Here is a 14,113-nt window from a genome sequence, read left to right as displayed (position 1 = left end):
CGGTCCCGTTCTGTGAGCTTGTGTGGCCTACCACTTTGCGGCTGAGCCATTGTTGCTCCTAGACGTTTCCACTTCACAACAACAACACTTACAGTTGACCGGGGCAGCTCTAGCAGGGCAGACATTTGACAAACTGACTTGTTGGAAAGGTGGCATCCTATGACGGTGCCACGTTGAAAGTCACTGAGCTCTTCAGTAAAGCCATTCTACTGCCAATGTTTCCTATGGAGATTGCATGGCTGTGTGCTCGATTTTATACACCTGTCAGAAACGTGTGGCTGAAATAGTGGCATCCACAAATTTAAAGGGGCTCCACATACTTTTGTATATATAGTGTATGACTTTACTATCTGTGACACTCTATTCACACTAATATACCTCAAAGGTCAATAAGGCGTATATGTTACAATACTCATGTATAATACTCATGTCCCGTGTAGCTCAGTTGGTAGAACATGGCGCTTGCAACGCCAGGGTTGTGGGTTCGATTCCCACGGGGGACCAGTATGAAAAATGTATGCACTCACTAACTGTAAGTCGCTCTGGATAAGAGCGTCTGCTAAATGACTAAAATGTAAATGTATAAGCATAGCCATGTAAGTGCAGTTAACTGACCCTCCGTGTGTTCTGTGTTGTAGATGGGAAGAGGAGCTGAACAGACGAGAGCATATGGAGTCCATTGTGGAATCCATGCAGGAGGTAAGTAAACATTAACCATCAATTCACCTTCACCATTACATCATTTCACCTTCACCATTACATCAATATACCTTCACCATTATATCAATTCACCTTCACATCAATTTACCTTCACCATTACAACAATTCACTTTCACCATTGCATCAATTTATTTTCACCATTAGAACAATTCACCACCATTACATCAATTTACCGTCACCATTACAACAATTCACCTTCACCATTACATCAATTCACTCTAATCTCTAATCTCAACATCCAATTCTACTAAAGAAGACAGACAGAGAGACAAACATGAAGCATATAGGTGCTTGAAAATATATATTCCCTGCTGAATCACTTACCTGTCCCCATCTTTCCTTTCTTATGGTCTTTTTACCCATAATGTCCTTGAGCAGGTGTCTGTCAACTGAATTGGGTCAGAGACAGTTTGCTAGCTAGGGAGATGTATGTCAGATAAGAAAACCTACAAAGAGCCTGGATGGCTCGCATAGCAGACCTGAATGTCAGTGTTTCACCACTATTCCCTGTCTCTCTGTGTAGATAAAACACATTAGTCCCCATCGTCACATCAGTTTACAGTATCATGGCCCAAGGCAGGCACTATACTTCCTATGCCACATCAAAAGCCTCAGCAGTATAGTAGCAACCCCCTCTTTCTGCACCACCGTCGACGGACACATCGATCAACGGCAGCATCTGTGTTTGTTTTGGATTATGGGTCAGCAGAATGCTGGAAGTGAAGAGAATTCCCTGGGGGGCTCTTACCTCTCTGAGCTCACACAGGCAGATGTTGTTTAGCATGGAATTGAAACAGGAAATCTGCTCTATGATAGTAATTTGATAAAGGATATCAGGTGATTATGTAGCGTGATTTACTATGTATGTAGTCCCCCTCTGCATCTACTGTAATGTCCGTAATCCATCTTTATCACTTAGTTATTCCACACCATAATGTACAAATATACAGTGAGCTCCATAATTCATTGGACAGTGACCATTTTTTTGTTATTTTGGTTCTGTACTCTAGCACTTTGAGTTTGAAAGGATACAATGACAATGAGGGTGGAGTGCAGACTGTCAGCTTTAATTTGAGGGTATTTTCATACATATCGGATGAACCGTTTAGAAATTATAGAAGCTTTTGTACATGGTCCCCCCCATTTTCAGGCATCAAAAAACATTGGACAGTTTAACATAATGTAGAATAAAGTAATCATTGTTAATATTTGGTCGCATATCCTTTGCATGCAATGACTGCTTGAAGTCTGCGATGCATTGACATCAACAGACGCTGGGTATCTTCCCTGGTGATGCTCTGCCAGGCCTGTAGTGCAGCCATCTTCAGTTCCTGCTTATTTTGGGGACTTATTGCCTTCAGTCTCCTCTTCAGCATGTAAAATGCATGTTCAATTGGATTCAGATCCGGTGATTGTCTCGGCCAGTCAAGGATTTTCCACTTTTTGGCCATCAAAAACCCCTTTGTTGCTCTAGCAGTATGTTTAGGGTCATTGTCTTCTTGCATGATGAAGTGCCGTCCAATGAGTTTGGAGGCATTTGGTTTTATCTGAGCAGATAAAATATTTCTGTAGACTTTCATTCATTGTTCTACTTCTGTCTGCAGTCACATCATCGATAAAGACAAGTGAGCCTGTTCCACTGGCAGCCATACAGGCCCAAGCCATAACACCCCCTCCACGGATGAGGTGGTATGCTTTGGATCATGGGAATTTCTTTTTTTTCTCCACACTTTCCTCTTTCCATCCCTCTGGTACATGTCAATCTTTGTATCATCTGTCCACAATACTTTTTTCCAGAACTCTTGGGGCTCTTTTAGGTGCTTTTTAGCAAACTGTAATCTCGCCTTTCTGTTCTTCAGACTTATCAGTGGTTTGCATCTTGTAGTGTACCCTCTGTAGTCCTGCTGGTGTAGTCTTCTACGTATGGTAGACTTTGACACATCTACACCTGCATCCAGGAGAGTGTTTTTGATCTGTTGGGCTGTTGTCAGGGGGGTTTTCTTCACCATAGAGAGTATTCTCCGGTCATCCACTACAGTGGTCTTCCTCAGTCTACCGGGTCTTTTGACATAATTGAGTTCACCGGTTGTTTTTTTCTTGTTAATGATGAACCAAACTGTTGACTTGGGCATGGCCAGGGTTTTTGCAATGTTCCTGATTGATTGATTTTCATTTCTGAGCCTTATGACGGCCAGCTTCATTTGCATCGACACTGCTGTCTTCCTCATGTTGTCACACCCCAACAACAACCTCCAAAGGCAATAGCAAAGTCTAGAATCAATACTATTCATCAACAGCTCTCCTGCATTCACTAACGACACAAATTAATACACCTGCCTAATGACACACATCTGTGAAGCCAATTTAACAAATACTTGTAGTACCTTAAAATGGGGGGACCATGTACAAAAGGTGCTGTCATTTCTAAATGATTCATCCGATATGTATGAAAATAGCCTCAAATTAAAGCTGACAGTCTGCACTTCACCCTCATTGTCATTGTATCCTTTCAAACTCAAAGTGCTAGAGTACAGAACTAAAATAACAAAAAAATTGTTACTGTCCAATGAATTATGGAGCTCACTGTAGATTGGGGCCATATTCAATATTATTCAATATCTCAAATATGGTAAATAAGAATGTGTGTTGGTTTTTGCTGCATGTGTTTGAGTGTATGTGCTTGGGGCATGTGTTTTGAATTGTGTAAATCTGTGTGTGTGTGTGTGTGTGTGTGTGTGTGTGTGGGGTGTATGTTCAGAGTGCCCAGGAGTCAGAGGAGATCCAGGATGAACTGAATGAGAAGGTGGACAGGTTGAAGGCTGAGCTGGTGGTCTTTAAGAGTCTTATGAGCGATGTGAGTATAGCATACACACCCTCCCTTCACACTCCACTGCAGCACACTGTCACAGACTGACAGATACCACAGTCATATTCCTGTTAAAAGGATGCCAATTATATTCTCAACAATACAACAGCAGTGGTTGTATTGACAGTAGTATTGTTCTTCATAGGTGATGATAGATGTTGTCAGTCATACTGTAGAGGTCCTTTGGGCTTCATTCATCATCCTGAACACTCAGAGACTTCGCTCCAGGACAGGCTAGCAGATTCACACCCCTCCTTATTTGGATTTTTACCCAGCAATGGAAACATATTCTGCTGCAAACGCAAGAGGGCCTTTCAGATAGGCATTCATTGAATGCTCAGATAGCAAGCGTTCATAAACAGACAGTCAATCAGCAGGACCTTACGCTATGTCTGCGCAGCACTTTATTTTTCCCATGGAGCTTGGCTCTAGTGTGACGGCTGTAATATATTGCAGCTGGCTCAGCCTTAGCTTTTGTTTGGTCAGGAATGAATACACAAAACTAGCAAGGAGTCGTTTGGATTTCCGTTGAAACCATTCTAGCTTGGCACCCTCTCTTATTTACTTCTGTATTTAACTGGCCATGTCGGTTAGTGGCATTATGGGTAATAGCAGCTTCCTCCTCATGGCACAAATATCTGTAGTCAGAGAAGGATACAGTTGAAGTCAGAAGTTAACATACACCTTAGCCAAATACATTTAAACTCAGTTTTTCACAATTCCTGACATTTAATCCTATTCCCTGTCTTAGGTCAGTTAGGATCACCACTTTATTTTAAGAATGTGAAATGTTAGAATAATAGTAGAGAGTGATTTATTTCAGCTTTTATTTCTTTCATCACATTCCCAGTGGGTCAGAAGTTTACATACACTCAATTAGTATTTGGTAGCATTGCCTTTAAATTGTTTAACTTGGGTCAAACGTTTTGGGTAGCCTTCCACAAGCTTCCCACAATAAGTTGGGTGAATTTTGGCCCATTCCTCCTGACAGAGCTGGTGTAACTGAGTCAGGTTTGTAGGCCTCCTTGCTCGCACACGCTTTTTCAGTTCTGCCCACACATTTTCTATAGGATTAAGGTCAGGGCTTTGTGATGGCCACTCCAATACCTTGACTTTGTTGTCCTTAAGCCATTTTGCCACAACTTTGGAAGTATGCTTGGGATCATTGTCCATTTGGAAGACCCATTTGCGACCAAGCTTTAACTTCCTGACTGATGTCTTGAGATGTTGCTTCAATATATCCACATAATGTTCCTTCCTCATGATGCCATTTTCCAAGCTGTTTAAAGGCACAGTCAACTTAGTGTATGTAAACCTCTGACCCACTGGAATTGTGATACAGTGAATTATAAGTGAAATAATCTGTCTGTAAACAATTGTTGGAAAAATTACTTGTGTCATGCACAAAGTAGATGTCCTAACCGACTTGCAAAAATGATAGTTTTTTTAAAAGGGACATTTGTGGAGTGGTTGAAAAACTGGTTTTAATGACTCCAACCTAAGTATGTAAACTTCCGACTTCAACTGTATATGCAGTACAGTAGTACATATGAGGCAACACACAGTGTGACCTGATAGACCTCCAGGGTAGTGAATAAACACTGTGATTTGGGACGTGTCCTTTGAATAGGTGTACTTTGTCGTTGCTCACTATTAAGGGCGGTCGACGTCTGAGTTCCCAATATGTCAGGCGTTCCCAATATGTCAGGAGGGATCTGGATATGAAAGTAAGAGATACCTCTATTCCTGCCTTCCCACTTCCCTTCACCCTAGAATCAAAATACTAGCCTTTCCCTTACCACACTACTGTGAAACAGTGTTGTGAGTGTTGTAGACAGTGAAGTATAGAATTGTTTGGTCATAACTAGCATATTAGAGTAAATGCAAATTATTGCAAAAAAAGAAGCATGAGATGCAGCAGTGATCAAATTCACCTTGGAGTGTAGGATGTTTCCTTTGTACCTTCACAGAGATGTTGCATGATGTGTTATTGACCCAGACTGACTGGATGTGGGTTTCTGCTGGGTCTGCAATCTAACCATAGTGTATTCAATTGACTTTAATACTGCTTCAAAGGCCAGTCACAGATACACACTCATGGATGAACTCAGCATGTGACTTATGTTATTCATATCAGTCCGATAGCTTTGAAATGCCTTTAGACATTTGTTGAGTACAGTAAGTAGAGGTTTTGGGTGGATGATTCTCCGCTTCACAGCCAACACAGACACCTCTCCTTCCTCTCCAGCAAATGTCTGACCTGGACACTAAGATCCAGGAGAAAGCCATGCGGGTGGACATGGACATCTGCCGGCGCATCGACATCACCGCCAAACTGTGTGACGTGGCTCAGCAGCGCAACTCAGAGGACATGTCCAAGATGTTCAACGTCAGCCCGGCCAGGTCGCTCCCAGAGAGGGTGTGTATCTATCTGTATGTTAGGCCTCAGTCTGAAACAACTAACAGTATACTGCTGCTACACTTTCTTCTACATAGGCAGACACACACAGCCACAAACACAATGCTCATTGACCCTTCCTCCATATATACACACACACACACACTCGCTGCTCAGTAGTGAACTGACGCTGTGACTTTCCACGCTGCACCACGTTATCACATTGTGCCGACAGTGCTGGCTAAAGCCAAAATATGAATCCAGCCAGAATCAAACCAGAAGCTTTTTAGGTGGTGCAAGGTACTGCCTAAATTATTAATGTCAGATTAGACAAACTGCCCAAAATTCAGTCCTGCATTGATGCAGTGAGTGAGTATCCTGGTTGGGCGTGTGTGTTCCAGGGTGCCATGGCGTGCTGCAGGAAGAAGGAGCACAGGCCTGTATCTGATGAGGACAGCTCTGAGATGGATGCGGACCCCAGCACCAGTACCTCAGAGGAGGAGGAGGTCCCTCTTAACATCACTGATGAAATGAAACGAATGCTCAACCAACTGTGAGTCAGCCTTCACACGCACACTCATTACAGCTATTCAGGAAGAAAAGAGCTGCCTTCATTATGACCCCCTCCACACACACGCACGCACACACACACACACCCACCACAGGAGGCTGCTGATGGGAGAATGGCTCATAATGTCCGGAACGGAGCAAATGGAATGGCATCAAACACCTGTCACTGTCTCAAGTCTTTCTCAAACACTGTATGTAGTCCTGCATGTCTTCTCTATGCATCTTTCTTCCTCCTCTGTGTTTGGACCTCTTGTGAATGTGGTGCCTGTTGTGTTTCTCCTCCTTTCCTCCCCCTCTCTCTTTTTCCTTCCTCTCCCTGTCTCTGTGCCACACAGACATTGTTCAGATGATAATTGTGTTGCCAGGAGGGAGACATTTGACATTGATGACGACTGTGACAGCCTGACGTGGGAAGAGAATGACGAGACCCTGTTGCTATGGGAGGACTTCACCAACTATAACATCCAACCTGGTGCCATCACCACGGCAAACTGCACAGCCACCAGCGCAGCCAACAGCAACACAGAGGAGCCTGTGAGTCGGATTAGATACCACACAGTAAATGTCAAGGATACATATGTACAGGACAATGCAAAAACATTTCAATTACCACTACCTGCTGATATACTAATGGTCAAGGGTACAGGAGGGCATTGAGGAGTCGGTTACCTACCAGACTTCCCATCCATTCATATTCAGCAAACTCAAATGTTTGCAGTAAAATAACTTATTTTCATTTTGACTTGGCGGTCAAATCCTGCCCATTGTTATGCTCACAGTTGAGAAATGAAATGCAATATACAAAGTGAGTGAGTGTTTTAGCTAATCCTCTTTGCTTCTTCCCAGGTCTCTCAGGATGGAAGCCTGGGCAGCCTCATAGATGAGACCGAATCACTATTCAAGACCAGAGAGCAGGAGTACCAGGAGACCATTGGTGCGATTGAGGTGAACAGGCTGTGTGTGTGTGTGTGTGTGTGTGCGTGTATGAGAGAGAGAATGTGACAAAAATAGAGGGAGAATGAAATTCCCTGAGATGTATCTGCCTGTTAGAGATCTATTGTATCTAATATAAATACCTGTCAAGTAACAGTACATGGGAGGACAACGACTGCCTTTGATTTGTTGGTTGTTTTGTCCCTCTTGCTGTTTGGTTTTGATTTGTGACTCCGGTGACGATTCATCTGGCCAGAGTGACTCAGTCCCTGGCAGGGCTGGCACCTGTCCCAGCTCAACGTCACTGATGTCTCTTTCTCTCTCTCCTCCCTACCCTCTCTCTTCGGTCTTCCTTACTCTATCCCCTTCTCTCTCTTTCTCTGGCTCCCTTTCTCCTCTCCCATCATCTCTCCCTCCCACTCAGATGGAGCTAGCCACAGCGAAGAGTGACATGAACAGACACCTGCATGAGTACATGGAGATGTGTAGCATGAAGCGTGGTCTGGACGTGCAGATGGAGACATGCAGGAGGATGATCAAAGGGGGCAGGAACTCTCCCTCCGTTAGCTCGGTGGCCAGCAGCGACTCAGGGAATACTGACGAGATCCAGGACGAACTACTGGACAAGGACGGAGAGGCAGAGGTGCCAATCAGCTGATGGCTGTCCTGCCTGGCACCACCCCTCCCTCCCCCACTCACTGACAGACAGCTGCTCACAGAGCTCCACCCTGCTTGGTGGCTGGCCCGTTTGGCACTTTTGGCTGGTGGTCCTGATGGTCCTAAGTCTGGCCCACTGTCCCAGGCCTAGAACTGGTGCTTAATGTCTCTGTTCTCATATGGATGGAGGGGGACGGGGTTCCTTTGCTTCACAAGTGTTATAAGGCAGAGGTGGCATATACAATATAGTGTCTGAGCTGTGCTCTCTTCCTCAGTGCTGCCTTGCTGGTTCCTTCAACCTAGTCAGAGCTCCACATGAACATCCAGCAAAACAATCAACATTATCAAACCAGTCGTACTGGCTCACTATTAGCATAGTCGAAACAGTTGCACTGTCACCATTGTCATTCTGTTGGCCTGAGGCGGACAGTCCATTTGGTCAACAGGGAACAACATACACAACAGTATTCACCAGTGAGAATATATGCCTGTTTTTTAATAATCACACAGAAAATCACAAATCAAGAGCAATCACACAATTTTCTACTTGCATGTACCCCATGGATTCAGATGGATCATTCACATACAGTACACTGTACATTGAAATGTTCTCACCAGAGTCCAAACAAAAAAACAGCCTGACTGGACTCTCCATGGTTACCAGTGTTGACTGGGGGAACGGAGCACAGCCCTTTGCTGCATAATGCATTGTTCAAGTTCTATGCAATCTAGCTAGCCTTATTTCAGGATGACCTTCCTTACCCTTCTTTTCCCTTATGATTTGCCTTTTTAAGCTGGGCAGGTGTGTTCTGTCATTCAGAGTGCTCCTGTGTGTTCTCCAAAGTGGAAGGTGCAGAATTATCTCAAAAAAGGGAAATGTTGGAACAGTGACCCTAGTTGTCTTTGTCAAAGGCATACCTTCCCTCCCTACCCATGTTCATTTAATATCCGTAAACATGGAAAAGATTATCCAAAATAATATGGAACAAGGTGCCAGCAAATATGCTGTTTTTGATTTGTATTGCCTTTTGCTGATTACTATCATACTAAGCTTCAGTTAAGTTTAGTAATTTCCCCTTAAATGTATCTGTTATGATTGGGAGAACTAAGTTCTTGATTGTCCCTTGGCTACTCTTTGGTAAGTCCAAAGGGCTGTTGAGAGTCATCGGTTTGTCCTCTCAGAGAGAGGGTCCTGAAGATATATTACACAAAACAATCACGGAAACTGGCAACACCATGTACATTGGTTGCTAATACCTTTCCTAACTTATACACTGTACAATGCCATATTTAGGTTATATTTTTGCCAATCTGGGCGACTAACCTCAGATGGCGTCTCACAACAACTCCCCTCCCTTCTGTCCAGCCTATCATATTCCGTTGTCCCATTGTCATGTGCCCTGGATTGGGCTTAGAATTGTTTGTACATACATAAGAGGCACAGGAGGTTGGTGGCACCTTAATTGGGGAGAACGGGCTCATTCTAATGACTGTAGCGGAATCAGTGGAATGGGAGCAAATTCATCAAACACATGGTTTCCAGGTGTTTCATGCCATTCCATGAGCCGTTCTCCCCTCAGCAGCCTCCTGCGATAAGAGGGCTGTTGGCATGTGATCGTATACCCTAGATGCCTTTCTGTTCATATTGCTCTATAGGTAATTAATTTTGTTGTATTACATTCTGTCTAATGATTTTCATTGAGTTAATCAATTAACAAAATTTATGAACGCTTAAGGATTGGGAGAGGTTTTCTGCAAGTTATTTTTCAATTGGTTTATGAAATGTTGTTAGTTTGCAGAATCAAGGACAAAAGTGCTATTTGTATGATGAGGATTTTTAAGATGTGAAAATTACATTTCTCATTGCATTGTCTCTATGGGGAAGAGGGGCTATTTCATTTGGTTGTTTTACATTTGAACTAGAGGCACATCATAGTTGCAGTACAATAGTGTTGCATTTCTCTATTATTTCTTAAATCAAGAGACATGTTGAGATCGGAATCAATTCCTGTAGCTTTAAAATGGCCCTATAGTCCATGAAATTGCACTGTACAGATTGAATTGTGAGTGTTGAGGCAGAAATGAAATATTCTCTATTGTTGTATTAACAATCATGGATGGTCAAAATGGTCAGGACACTTAACGATTTCATAATTTCATCTGACACAAAAATGCTGGCCCAACCAGTCTGTGGTGTATTATTTCCCCTCACCATAGTAAAATATCCAGACACATAGCAGATAACATTTAGGGAGAGGCCTTATTCCCAGCTAACCATTAAAATTCATTGTATAAGATTTTAAACCAGCATGACGTAAGCCATGTTTTGTTCGTCCTTTGTTGCACCATACAGTGTAGGCTGGTAACCATTAGGCCTATGCCCATATTTCTCATGATGTCTCAATGTAATCTCTACAAAGAGAACGAATCAGATAACATGCGCGATATATAGCCGACTAGGTGAAAAATCTGTCTGTGCCCTTAAGCAAGGCACTTAATCCTAATTGCTCCTGTAAGTCGCTCTGGATAAGAGCGTCTGCTAAATGACTAAAATGTAAATGTAAATATACAAAAGTATGTGGACACCCCTTCAAATTAGTGGATTCGGCTATTTCAGCCACACCTGTTGCTGACAGGTGTATAAAATCGAGCACACCGCCATGCAATCTCCATAGACAAACATTGGCAGTAGAATGGCCTTACAGAAGAGCTCAGTGACTTTCAACGTGGCACCGTCATAGGATGGCACCTTTCCAACAAGTCAGTTTCTCACATTTCTGCCTTGCTAGAGCTGCGCCGGTCAACTTTAAGTGCTGTTATTGTGAAGTGGAAATGTCTAGGAGCAACAACGGCTCAGCCGCGAAGTGGTAGGCCACACAAGCTCACAGAACGGGACAACCGAGTGCTGAAGCACGTAGCGTGTAAAAATCGTCCGTCCTTGGTTGCAACACTCACTACTGAGTTCCAAACTGCCTCTGGAAGCAATGTCAGCACAATAACTGTTTGTCGGGAGCTTCATGAAATGGGTTTCCATAGCCGAGCAGCCGCACAGAAGCCTAAGATTAATATGCGCAATGCCAAGCGTCGGCTGGAGTGGTTTAAAGCTTGCCGCCATTGGACTCTGGAGCAGTGGAAACGTGTCATCTGGAGTGATGAATCACGCTTCACTGAAGGACAAATCTGAATTTGGCGGATGCCAGGAGAACGCTACCTGCCCCAATGCATAGTGCCAACTGTAAAGTTTGGTGGAGGAGGAATAATGGTCTGGGGCTGTTTTTAATGACTCGGAATAGGCCCCTTAGTTACAGTGAAGAGAAACCTTAACACTACAGCATACAATGACATTCTAGACAATTCTGTGCTTCCAACTTTGTGGCAACAGTTTGGGGAAGGCCCTTTCCTGTTTCAGCATGACAATGCCCCTGTGCACAAAGCGAGGACCATACAGAAATGGTTTGTTGAGATCGGTGTGGAAGAACTTGACCGGCCTGCACAGAGCCCTGACCTCAACCCCAACGAACACCCTTTGGGATGCACTGGAACGCCGACTGCGAGCCAGGCCTAATCGCCCAACATCAGTGCCCGGCCTCACTAATGCTCTTGTGGCTGAATGGAAGCAAGCCCCGCAGCAATGTTCCAACATCTAGTGGAAAGCCTTCCCAAAAGAGTGGAGGCTGTTATAGCAGCAAAAGGGGGACCAACTCCATATTAATGCCCATGATTTTGGAATGAGATGTTTGACGAGCAGGTGTCCACATACTTTGTCATGTAGTGTATTTCCCATTGAACAGATTGTAGACACCTTCTTTGCTAAATGTATGGTCAATATTCAGGGGTAGTCTTCTGAGTACAGTCCAACCTAACTATCAGAACTGGTGCAAAGAAATCTCATGACGTGGGTTAGAACCCTTCTGATGTGTACCTGACACATTGTTCTTTGTCCAGCAAGCAAACACAAATTGTAAATGTTTAATTGAACTACTATGTTGCCTACCCTTACAGGACTATGATAATCTAGAAAGTCTGGCTCATTGAGCCTATATGAGAACCTGCAGTGGTTGGCTTTAAATGTTTCATGGGTGTTTTATATGAGTGGGTTTTATTAATGTAGTGCAAGGGTCTAAAGTGTTACATTGTATTTTCCATTGTTTTGTCACCATAACATACAGAGCTTGTCTGTAGTGGGTGGTTCTATAGTGTTCTAGAGATAGCAGTAGGTCAGAATCCCCAGTCAATGTAGCTATTGAGGAAAGTACTGTCTTTACTATGACCATTCATGTCATTGTATTTACATCACATAATGATGATGTTATTTCAAGCCTGCTGTTTCTAACTCACATGATTTCTTTCCCTGCATCTTTTTCTTTCAATGCATACCTCTGTGCATTGTAAAATACAATGTTATTTTTATGTAAACTATCAGTAAAACCTTGCATTCATGGGGATTTAAGGTATACTGTTGTTGAAAAAATAATGAATGTACACGGTAATTGGTGTTGGGGGAAAATGAAATAAAATGGTAGATTGCCTTTAGCTTGAGTCTTTGTTCTCCTCTAGAGATGTAGCCTATCATGTTTAATTATACATATTACAAAATGTTTGATCTGCATGTAATTGCACCCACTTCATACCATCTACTCTACATTCTCCTGTGCTCAGTGGCGATTTTAGCATGTAAATCTTGGTGGGGCAAACTCTCCCCAACATTTTTTAGATGCATGCCAGCAAAGCCACTACACAACATTAAACAATACATTAATTGCACGTTAACAGTGACAAACGGTGCCCACAAACTGTTAGGGCCTACATAAAGCTGTCCCAACAGGAGAGCTTTCTTTTCAGCACCATGGAGTGAATCCTTACCACCGCTACACCTGGCTATCAGCAGAGCCTTGTCTGGCAGCGAAACAGTTCATTCAGACTCATTTACTGCCTTTTTAAAAAACATAGCTGATATGGCTTACTTGCTTAAACAAATGTGATTTCTACTGACAATTGAGATGTACAAACTATGGCATAAGGGAATGATGAGCGGATAAGAGGCAATCAGTAATTTTGATTAAGACATTAATGATGGACGTAGTCAATATAGATTAACGTAGTCAATATAACTATTTGTTTAGCCCTTTTGAAATGTACAGCGACAAAATTCTGAACATGGGCCATTCTTACAGTATTTTCCCTGTACACCAAGTCCGAACCGTAGGATAAATAAAGGGGGCATATAAGCAGAAAATGAAATCTCTTACAATATTCGATGATTTAGCATTTCTCTAAAATAGGCTACATGTGCCCCACCAAGTCAGAACAGTAGGCTAAGTTATGAGGGGGAAACGGACCAAATTATTAGGGTGAGGCACATAGCTATTAACAGCTTACTACACAACATACACTTAGTATTACTTTCTTAGCTACAGTATACATACCTCCCTGGCATATTACATCATTTATGCAGCAGCATACAATACATTTTTGGACTCACCGCTGTGCTGTGCTCACTTGAACAGGAAAATGGCGCGGCGGTCCTTTTTGTGGGCAAATTTTGTCATTAAACTTTGTCATCAAAGTCTGACATTCTCTGGATTTATGGTTCTTTCAAGACAACAGGGAACTCTGGGGAAAAAACAAGGTCGAATCATGATGTCAGTGTTCCCGACTTGGAATTCCGAGTTGGATGACCATTCAAAACATATTTTCCTAGTCCGAGTTCCCACTTGTCTTGAACTCACTGAAGTCTGAGATTTCCCAGTTCCGAGTTTCCAGTTGTTTTGAATGCAGCAGAAGTCATGCTAGATTGACAGCATGGCCAATGTATTCAACCCTTTCTGGCCCATGGTGTTGCGTGTGAATGTTTACCCTTTTAAGCTTGGAAAAAAGACCCTTAAACCCAGACTTGGAGCACACACCCACTCCACCGAATAGCAGGGGAAGCAAAATCGTGATTGCTTTGCAACGCTTGCAGTTAGCCA

The 14,113-nt window shown here is 43.1% G+C and overlaps 1 protein-coding gene across 1 annotated transcript in view; it reads left to right on the top strand.

The window, feature by feature from the left end:
* LOC311137871 (intermediate filament family orphan 2-like) overlaps positions 1-8,652 on the top strand; it is a 38,232-nt gene extending 29,580 nt beyond the window's left edge. The window contains exons 2-8 of the mRNA XM_084172476.1: positions 639-699; positions 3,479-3,574; positions 5,835-6,005; positions 6,386-6,537; positions 6,920-7,088; positions 7,401-7,499; positions 7,912-8,652. Of these exons, the coding sequence (XP_084028602.1) occupies positions 639-699; positions 3,479-3,574; positions 5,835-6,005; positions 6,386-6,537; positions 6,920-7,088; positions 7,401-7,499; positions 7,912-8,145 (982 nt within the window). The 3' untranslated portion in view covers positions 8,146-8,652. The remainder of the gene's footprint in view (positions 1-638; positions 700-3,478; positions 3,575-5,834; positions 6,006-6,385; positions 6,538-6,919; positions 7,089-7,400; positions 7,500-7,911) is intronic.
* The last annotated feature ends 5,461 nt before the right edge of the window (positions 8,653-14,113 follow it).

Source organism: Coregonus lavaretus (genome assembly GCF_964263955.1).
Source record: "Coregonus lavaretus genome assembly, chromosome: 12".
Classification (NCBI taxonomy): domain Eukaryota; kingdom Metazoa; phylum Chordata; class Actinopteri; order Salmoniformes; family Salmonidae; genus Coregonus; species Coregonus lavaretus.
The sequence above is the reverse complement of the archived record's forward strand: the minus strand, read 5'-3'. Positions and strand labels throughout refer to the sequence as shown.